The sequence below is a fragment of the Babylonia areolata genome, chromosome 4, assembly GCF_041734735.1.
Source record: "Babylonia areolata isolate BAREFJ2019XMU chromosome 4, ASM4173473v1, whole genome shotgun sequence".
NCBI lineage: Eukaryota > Metazoa > Mollusca > Gastropoda > Neogastropoda > Buccinidae > Babylonia > Babylonia areolata.
Window position 1 is genome coordinate 55,317,870 of NC_134879.1, and position 10,735 is coordinate 55,328,604.

The 10,735-nt window shown below is 37.4% G+C and overlaps 1 protein-coding gene across 1 annotated transcript in view; it reads right to left on the reverse strand.

Moving 5' to 3' along the window:
- The window catches only part of LOC143281324 (bromodomain adjacent to zinc finger domain protein 1A-like), a 39,450-nt gene extending 33,946 nt beyond the window's left edge, over positions 1-5,504 (reverse strand). Inside the window, 4 exon segments of the mRNA XM_076586513.1 lie at positions 326-415; positions 1,330-1,440; positions 4,689-4,964; positions 5,185-5,504. Coding sequence (XP_076442628.1) covers positions 326-415; positions 1,330-1,440; positions 4,689-4,964; positions 5,185-5,297 — 590 coding nt within the window. The 5' untranslated portion in view covers positions 5,298-5,504.
- Between the last annotated feature and the right edge of the window lie 5,231 nt (positions 5,505-10,735).

Below are 10,735 nucleotides of genomic sequence, written 5' to 3' on the forward strand. Positions count from 1 at the left end.
AATAATTCTGAAATTCTTTTGTTTCACCATTGATAAGAGACTGGTGGATATCCCAGGTATCAACATTCAAAAGTTTCTTCACATTTTGTTCTTTTGATTGGTTTTTGAAATGCACTAAGCTCTTTGCTGAATGATGCTGGCCAAGGATTTTATCAAAATTCCAAGACCTTTCCAGACCCTGAAGGACAAAACAACATTTTTTTTCAAGACTTCTCCAGCCCTTGAAATGATTCTCTCATTTTGCGCCCCAAGGCCTTTCCAGACTTCCATGGCTCTGTATGAACCCTGTACAGCACTGCCACTGCCAATTTGCACCAGCACTTACCTCACTTGTGACGCCTTCACCATCACACGGTTGTTCTTCCCCGTGGAAGGGTGAACAATGTACATCATTTTCTCTGCCGGGGGAAGCTCTCTGCAAAACATTTCACTAAAATGTCAACATGTGGGCCAGTGCTAGACTGTATGCCAATGGCAGTCTTTTCAAAAACTATATCTTTGCCCTGTGTATGCACAGCTGTACTATACATTTTAATTCTGACAGGGCATAACAGAATAAATTGGGCCTTTCAAAATAATACAAATATATATATAGAGAGATCTGTAATATATACGTCATGGGCATTTTATATGAATCTGTATGTTCTGTACTATGCTTGACTGTCCATGTGTGCATGCATGTGCCCGAGTGTGTGTGTGTATATGTTGCAAGAGTTACCGTGCATACACTATGTGTGTAAGGTGCATGTGTGCACACATACATGTGTGTATGCTGATTCATATGCACATTTCATCAATAATAATTAATAGATTTTATGGATTCGCTCCAGAACAAGTTCCAAAGTCATTATTCAAAAAGCACTTTTAGAACATCATACTACTAACTAGGAAATATATGAAATAGCTATACCAAAATAATCTTAATCAGAAAAAAGAAAACTAATAATGTAATATGAAAGGGATACATTAAAGATGAATCAAAAATAAAACAAATGAATAAAATACAAAAGTGTGGAAGTATTCAAGCAGCATCCATACATCAACCATCAAACTGTAAGAATATGTATCCATGAAATAACTAATATGTTTTGACATCCACCACCTCCCTCTTCAACAACCCAACACAACTTTATTCGTCCAACTGGAAATAACATCACTCCTAATCACTGTCAAAGGATCATAAAGTTGAATTCGATTTTTGGTTGCCAGTGTTTCACTATGACTTAATTACATACGCATGTATTTCAGTTAGGTTTCTCTACAGTCAACATTCTAGCCACTGACAACAACCATCTAAACATTAAACACTCTATACCGACAGCACGCAACCTTTTTTCATCTCCTTCTGACTCAGAATCTTCATCAATAACAATGACATCTCCGTTGGTCTTGGATGATGAATCAGCTGGGGCCACCACTTTAACAATCTTTGATGGTCTCCTGAAGACACAAACACACACACACAAAAAAGAAGATTCAGAATGATTCAGTTGAAAAGCGGTCAACATAAAATAGGACAACCAAGCCATAAATATAAAACAAATATGCAGTTTGTGTGTGATGTAATATAATGTATATTCATTCAGAACAGATAGCACTATGACCCTAAATTCTGAGACATCATAAAGATGACATTTAGATATTAGCAGATAACACTGATACTGTTAAGTCTTATTAACTAAAACTGCAATGGTCTAAAGAAATACAAATAAGGTTTGAAAACAATACCATGACCCCTGACAAGATGATTGTTTCAATTTATGTGTGAGTTTAAAATTCAACATTTTTGTTACCTGAATCAAGATCAGAAGGATCAACACTTCCAAAAAAATTTGAGAATCAAAATCAATTCACTTCAACATTTCTTTATTTTAATTCTGCATTCCCAAGATGTCCCAATGCCCCAGTGTCACACATGTTGCATCCCACTATATATCTATATACAATCATATTATGTTTTCAATGGTGCACATGCTATCCCAACAAAACGTTACAAGCAATCACACTGTTTTAAATGGTGTGCACGCTGGGCGTGACTGAGTCTCTATAACCCCTTGAAAGCTAACATGGTGTGCCCACACAAAGTGACAGGAAGGGGACCTAGGCACTAGCAGGACTGCACATTAACTGACCTAACAGAACAGGAAACTCTCCACCCTTCACTCTGCTGACAGGGAGTCCACTATGAACCTCACAGACCATGGAGACTGAAATCTGATGCACCAAGCAGTCATACCCACTAACGCAGTACCTAATCAGCAATCACAACCACTACCAGTATGCATTTAGCAATCATACCCAATGCCTAAAAATGTGCTACCAGTACTCACACTGTCTAATGTTGTACCCACTCAGCAATCATACCCACTGTTAAATGCAGTAACTATTCAGCACCTACACCCACTATGTAATGCACTGCCCACAAAGCAATCATACACACTAACCCAGAACCCACTCAGAAACCACACCCATTGTCTAACGCACCACCTACTCAACATCCAAACCCCTAAACAAAACTGTCAGAACTCTAAAATCTGTGCGACATAGATTATCCCCTGTGATTTTTTTTTTAATAATCAAGAGTGACCTTTATCAAGGTCACTCAAGAAGCTCTGAGTCTGAACTGAGTATCAGTACATACCAGGCTTTTTCAAACCCATGCCCCTGCCTCAGAATCAGTGATTGTGCAGAGGCTAACATGTTTTATTATTGAACCAAACTCTGAGTCAAAATGACATTTTGAATTAGACTACAAATGAATACTGATCAGCCTAAGCTACATTAAAATTAGTCCAGTTTCATAAGATTATGCAATGGCAACACCATGCAAAGGCATATATACTATATATTCGGGAAAGTTCTGATAATAAAAAAAAAAAAAGACCAATCACAGTGCAAATATTTCCTAACAGAAAATCAGGAAAGTACTGCTAATAATAAAACCCACAGTACAATCATAACGCATAGCTGCATACAGTATTCAGCTATAAAAACATCAAAACCACCACATTTTATCATAGCTATTACAATGTACTTGCAATTTACTTGTTTGGAGTTGTTTACAGCTTTTGTATTATCTAAATTTGCAAATATTTGTATTTGTATAGGTTTTGTATTTGTATTTCTTTTTATCATAACAGATTTCTCTGTGTGAAATTCGGGCTGCTCTCCCCAGGGAGAGCGCGTCGCTACACTACAGCGCCACCCATTTTTTGGTATTTTTTTCTGCGTGCAGTTTTATTTGGTTTTCCTATCGAAGTGGATTTTCTACAGAATTTTGCCAGGTACAACCCTTTTGTTGCCATGGGTTCTTTTACATGCGCAAAGTGCATGCTGCACACGGGACCGCGGTTTATCGTCTCATCCAAATGACTAACGTCCAGACCACTACTCAAGGTCTAGTGGAGGAGGAGAAAATATCGGCGACTGAGCCATGATTCGAACCAGCATGCTCAGATTCTCTCGCTTCCTAGGCAGACGTGTTACCTCTAGGCCATCACTCCATATACAACTTGTGTTATAAGCATGGGTGCAAAATAATGCCTGCAAAAATGTGGAAACATGTATATATATATATATATATATTTTGCAGTTAATCTTTATGATAAACCATACCAATGTATACAAGAAAATAGTGCATTCATGATGAAACACAAATCATCCACATCAACTGGCAATATGAAAAGCATGAGACTGGCACAGGGGCTGGTTAACTGTAGTATGTGAATCACCCAGGAACATGGTAAGAGGCCAGTACCGTATGCCTTCTGTTGAGGTTGGCCAAAGGTCTTATCTAAAGAACCAAATGTCATCTAATTTCCCGAACATACACACCCAAGTGATAAACACACATCAATGTCAAATATAATGCTGTCACAAGTGTCAGTGTCACATACATAATGTGGCACACAAAAGGGCACATTCATCCACACGTTCACACCATAATAATAATCAATACCCATGAAATTCTTTCTGCTTCACAGAGTCACAAAAACACAGACCTCACCTTTCCCAAGTAATAAGACCAACAGTAAAGAAGTAACAGTTGTAAATACCGCATCTGTGATTCATTAAAACTTGTAAGAACAACTGTAATTATGCATCTTCATGATAAATTTTATATGTGTGCATATCACGATATTATATGCAGAGAGTATGCATAACAAAACAGAAAGGAGGAGTTTGTATTATACTCCATGTTTGGTGTTACATATACTTACCATGTCAAACTGATGCATTCGAGTTTGACATGGTACAGTATATGACACCAAAAGGAGGAGTTTGTTATCTAGATCTGCAATGGCAAGATAAAAAGGATGTGACAGGCAAGTTGGAATGTGTAGTGTCAGTAACATGGCCATAGGCCAGCACATGCCTCAACTCTGAAGCTGTCTGGCAAATTGCCTTGTCTCAATGAACAACTGTTATCTTGTATAATTTCTGAGCAAGTGAACAACAGAGAGAGAGAGAGAGAGTACAGTACTAACACACCACATTCTCAAAAAGTAAAGGTGTAAGTGTCAGTCACACACATGGACACTGTTACACACACATGTGCACCTTCCAAACATACACACTCACACCAAGTAATCAACACATTAAACACAGACTAATTATCTCTACTTCACACACACACTGCTCAGTGCTTCACATACTGAACTTACAAACACAAGCGTACAAAATCCCACCTTTCCCCTGCAATGAGAACATCAACTGTTTCTCCAATGAAGTATCTGTCTTTGGCAAAGAGAAAGACATCATCGTTTAGGTCTGCAAGACGGCTTCTGTGTGTCATAGTGGCCATAAACAGCAATGGTCTCTGAAGATTGTCTTGAAATGTGGCCAGATGTCGCCTGGCTTTCTCCTCGCATTCCTCCGCTTCCTGGTATGTCATTCCAGACCTCCCCGTGATCGCACATGACCATACTAAACTGTTGCACAGGATGATTCGCTCGAAGAAAGCCCTGCAGTCAGAAAAGAAACAAACTGAATATCACCAAAGCTACTCGACGTGTCGAGAATACGGAAAATGGCGCTTGTGCGGGCGGAATTACAAGCATAATCTCGATCGAACAACCGACGACCGAACGACATCAACACGACAAATGCAGCGACAGAAACTGAAAGCAGACGTTATTTCGGTCTTTGTGACACGATGATGCAATAAACAACATGGTTACTTACTCGTAATCCCTGAAAATTTCGCTCGTTATTTTGCAGTAGAAGACTTCTTCGTCAGGTCTGAGATCAGTCGGTGGTCTGACTTTATGAAATGGTTGCTTACGAAGGAGCGGCATGTTGAATTTTTGGAGGGAAAAATGAATAACAATTTCCACATGAAACAAACGTAAAAAACGGCCAAATTGGCCCTAAACAATAAGTTAAGGAACTTATCTAAAAGTCTGCGACATGTATGAAATAATATCACTCAGACAAATGCTGTATTTTCATGAAAACTTCTCAACGATTTTCCGCATGGCGATCATCATGTACAAAGAGGTCAAATGGTTGTGAGCGTGCACAACGAACAAGACAAACTACAATCGACGTGAGGGAGTAGGGGTAAATAAATATATATATGTACGCAAACGCTACGGTTTCATTTAACCTAATGTATGCCAGGTTATTCAGTGATTATCAAAGTTTATTTTTTGTTCAATGACCTATATTCGATTCCGTTCCAGTTTCGTAAAATTGCTTTAATTTTGACACTCTAGCTGATAATCTGAAAGCGGAAAGACGTGCTCGAAGAAGAGTCTTTTCGTCTTTTCATTGGTCACTTGTGACCGTTCAGGCCAAATATGCAAATTTGTGGGGTGACTATGGGTCTATATTATTTTTACAAAGAAAAGAGCTTAGGCAGGGGAAATAACAATCAATTATCGTAAATCTGCTTACCTCTCTTGTATACTGGTGCAGTTGCCTAAAATCATATCATATCAAGTGTCACGGCTTTTAGGCTTTATCAGCCTTTTGCCTGATCAAATAGGACTTATTATTTATTCCTTTTTTTAAACTTCATATCAGAGTGCGCAATTGCTAATGTTATGGCTAGCTTCCTATGGAGAAATTAACTTGGAATCCATAGTTCTTCAAGTGTTTGTCTAATAAATTCTTAGAACTGTTAAGTGTTCCTGCAGTGACAATGTTACTGGGCAGATTATTCCAGAAGTTAACAACCCTGTTAAAAAAAAGTGTGAAAAAAGATTTGATTTGGTGAATGTCTTCACTAAACTGCCATAATCCCAGTCTCATTATTTGTGAGTGTTAATACCAGCTGTTATAAGATCAACATATATACTCATGTTGATAAATTCAACATACTCCTTTCATTCAGTCTTCAATTTTACATCTTTCCACTTTAAGTGGTATTACACACACACACACACATATTTGGGTGCAGTGCTTGCAAGTGTAAAGGCAGAAGAAAGTGTGTGGGAGTTGGTGTGAATGAATGAGAATGGATATGTTCATTTCTTCCTTTCCATTATACAACCAACACTGACACCTGCTTGAGAAACAAACTGAAACTGACCAACACCAACTTTGCTCATGATTGTTCTCAAGTTGGTTTTTTTGTGGGGGGGGAGTTGGGGGGGGAGGGGGATTGGGGGGGGGGGGGTTGTGGTATTTTGGTTTGTATGTTGTTGTTTCTTTTATCTTCGCTAGACATTCAGAGTAATCTACCTGGATATCGTTACTGCTTTTGGGAGTTACAAGTCCCAAGGAAAGTGGAACGAAAAAAAGGACTGCTCCCCTCCCTTCAACCCACCATCCCCACCCCAACCCACCGAAGCCCCCCAAAATAGAAGAAGAAAAAAAAGAAGAAGAAGAAGAAATAAAGGGAAATTTTATGTCCCATCATCATTTTGAAGACTTGATTTGGAAGGCAGGGTCTCATCATGGAGAGCAACCCGAACAGAAAGAAATGTGTTGTTACTGAAGAGTAATACATTTTTTTTAGTCAGTTCTCTCCTTTCCTGAAAAATTTAAAAAATCTTACCAAAATGTAAAGATTCACTAAATATATATTATATCAAAATCTGAACTGAACAGATTTCATGTTTCTGAAGTCATTTTGATTGCCAATGTGCTATAACAAGCCCTTAAAAACCTGAGAGATCAACATTGATTGTGTATTGTAAATACTCTCACTTTGTATAAAATATTTTAAAATTCAAGTGTCAGTCCTGAGTCAGCACAATATCCTTATTTTTCAATATAAAAATGAGTATTAAAATTGTAAAAGCAATATGATGTGAGGAAAATTCTGGAGTGGGGATGAACGTTATGCCTGAACACATCCTGTACAAGTCAAAATACTGACACCAAAATCGCATCAAACTATTATTTTAATTTTATCTAATGACTAAAACTGTTCTTTATGTGTATAAACTTACAATAGAATAGAACAGAATATAATAGAGTATGTCTTTATTGCCAAGTGTACTGGGGTCACAAGGAATATTGGGGGGGACAGTACATAACAAGATACCAACATAAATCGAAAATCATACACAAACACAGATACAGTAGAAATTAGGATATGTACAAGTGCATATCAATATAAAAACACATGGACACACTGCACACACACACACACACACACACACACACATGCACACACGCACACACACACACACTCTCTCTCTCTCTCTCTCTCTCACACAAACACACACACACGTTTGAACAGAAGCTGTATATTACATATGGATGGGGCTGATGACTAGATCTTCAGGTAGATGGTTGTTGATTGCACAATTCTATTTATCATACTGGATTTGTTCGAGAGACAGGGCATTGACTGCTTTGGGGGAAAAGCTATCGGCGAAGCGATTGGTTTTTGTCCTTATACTTCTGTACTGTCGACCAGAGGGGAGCATTTCGAAAATCCCAAAAGCTGGATGTGATTCGTCCTGGCTGATTGATTTTGCTTTTTGGAGTAGCTGCTTTTAATATATGTCTTCCAGAGAAGGTAGATCAGCCCCGGTATATATACCAAGAATGAACAATTTAATAAAGCTGAACCACTTTTACCTTTCTTTATTATGCTAAAGCAAGCATATTGAAGTGTCAGTTTACTGACTACTTGCAGGTAGCATGGCTACTGACAGAACAGATTCCAGGCAAATATAATATGATACAGCAGTCTACATGTGGCTAGCTTTTGGATTATCATATGATTTGAATGAACAGTGATGATTTCCTTTGGGATAAATCTTTAACCCTCCGAATGTTGAAGATTAATCCCAGAGGCTTCATAGACATCACAAAGGCTGTGTTAAATACATTTAATACCAAGTCCCTTTTTTATCTTTTCTTTTTTTTCAAAATATAATGAAGTAAAATGCTTTAAAATTTGACACAGAGTTGCATAACAATTCAGTTAGAGTTGTAGCACTGAGCACTTTTTGCCAGTTAGAGAACGGCTTTGCACCTGATGTTTCAATCAATGATGAAAACAAAAACGTTTAACAGAAGGGTCCAATGGCAATGACGAGAGTGCTTGACTTTCATCCTGAGGGTCTGAAAGTGAGGTCTGTGATATGTATCTCACCAGTGTCCTGTGGCCTATGAGTGGCAATTTTTCCAATCTCCATATTGGTCAACATTTTGTGCTTATTCCTCAATGCCCTTCATATGCTTCCTACAGTGCCTGCTGATCTTTTCTGCACAGTGCATTAACCCCTTTACTGCTGCTGATGAGTATGCTTGTAAGTGAAAGGCTCTCAGCTCTAGAGGTGAGAATGTACTTACAGGTCAGGATGTAACTCACAGTTCTTTATTTGGATTTTTCCCTCTTGAGAATACATCACTTTTGTTCAGAAAGATCCATTACACCTTTTAGTGTACACCAAGAAGTTGTAATGCACTTCACGTTCATTTTTTTTTTCTTCACCAAGGATCACCAGTCAAGGGGTTAACCATACTGCTGAGGGAGACACAGAAAAACAGAAAGATAAATAAACTTTTGGTAGACAAACACCTGCCTTCATTTAAAGTTTATTATCACAAACAAATCCACACTTAAAACAACCTTAACACTGCTTAGTAAAATTCAAGCACTTGAAAAGCCACTTCTTCTCTTTTTTTGTGTGTGTTTTTTTTTTGTTTGGTTGTTTGTTTGGGTCATGCACATCATTCAAGTTTAGCATTCACTCAATCTTTGCATTTCAAGTCACATTCATTAATAAATGTGGAAGTATGTCAAGAAACATAACATTCTAAAAGTTTGTTTTTTTTTTTAATAAATAGTAGTGTTTTAAGCACAATCTTAAAAAAATCCTGAATGCATCAATGTGCATAAACGTATACAAACAACAGCAACAAAAAGAAAATCAAGGACCAGTCCATACAAGATAATTTTTTGAATATATATATATAAATGACAGTAATAACCAACTAATAAGTTTTTGACCAGACTTTACAAAAACACTATTACTGAAATTGAAATAACAATCCTCTATCAAATCTAATACAGAGACAAATGTAGACACATTATATCTGCTTTTGTGTTTCTATCTCTTGACATAAAACCATTTGACATGCATGTGCATATATTTTGTTTTCTTTTTAACATATTCATACTGAATGGTGTGTTTTGTTGATGTTTTTCACCACTTAAAAAAACAACAACAACCAAGACACCCTCAATTATTGCAGAACCAGACTGAATGAATCCTTCTTCCACAGTGGAGACCTTTGTTACATCTCAAACCACAGACAATATGTAGAAATCTGTATGCAGACATTTGAAATGTTGACGCAAACACACAAGTGGTAGAGTTTTAGAAACAAACAGCTGTCACCAAGAGTGAAATGAATAAAATATAAAAAAAAATTAAAAAGCACAGAATCTGAGAATTTTCCATCATTCCATGGTGATCAATACGGATCAATTACAAGGATGCTATGGAAACCTAACATCGTTTCCAGACCATATGACAAGAGCTGTAATCCACAGAATACATTTCGTTTCACACCACATTTCAGCTTCATCCAGGCCAGGGAGACCTGCAATGCTGGTCAGGGAATCTGAGAATGACTCTCAAATATCCCCCCTCGATACTTGAGAATTTGGTACCACTGCCAGTCCTCCCTTTTCAGCCAACAACACAATTCTCTTTGACAAGAATTTTGCAAAGGACAAAAAAAATTCCACATTGATTCCATTCAATAATATTTTGGTTCTCAAGAGATTTGAAACCATGAACTTCCAGTTTAACACCAATGCAAATTAATTCATGAAGATGACCAACTACATGTACAGTCCATTTGCTCACAAATCAAAGATCTGATCACTGATGGCAGAAAACAACCCTGATTTCCACTTAACTCATTTCTATGTTGGATTTTTTTTTTTTCATAAGCAACAGTACAAAATTCCTACTGAGTTTCCTGCTGTGAAATTTAATTACTAAATATGACACTCTCATTGGCTTTAAGTTTTATTGTTGTTGTTTTTTCCTCAATTCATGGTCAGCATATTTAGTGACCTTAGAGTCTACAGACAATAAATTTGTGCTACTTGAACTAATACTTGATCCAGATATTCACTATGCAATTAAACTTTATATCAAGGCTTAGCATGCACATAATTTGTTGAGAGACTTGATACAAATCCAGATGGCTTGCCAGTTTCAACTGGCTCAAAGGCATGTCAAATCAAAGCAGTTACAACCATCCTAAAGTGACAATACCAACAATAAACTGTTGTCCTTTCTTCCATTAAAGT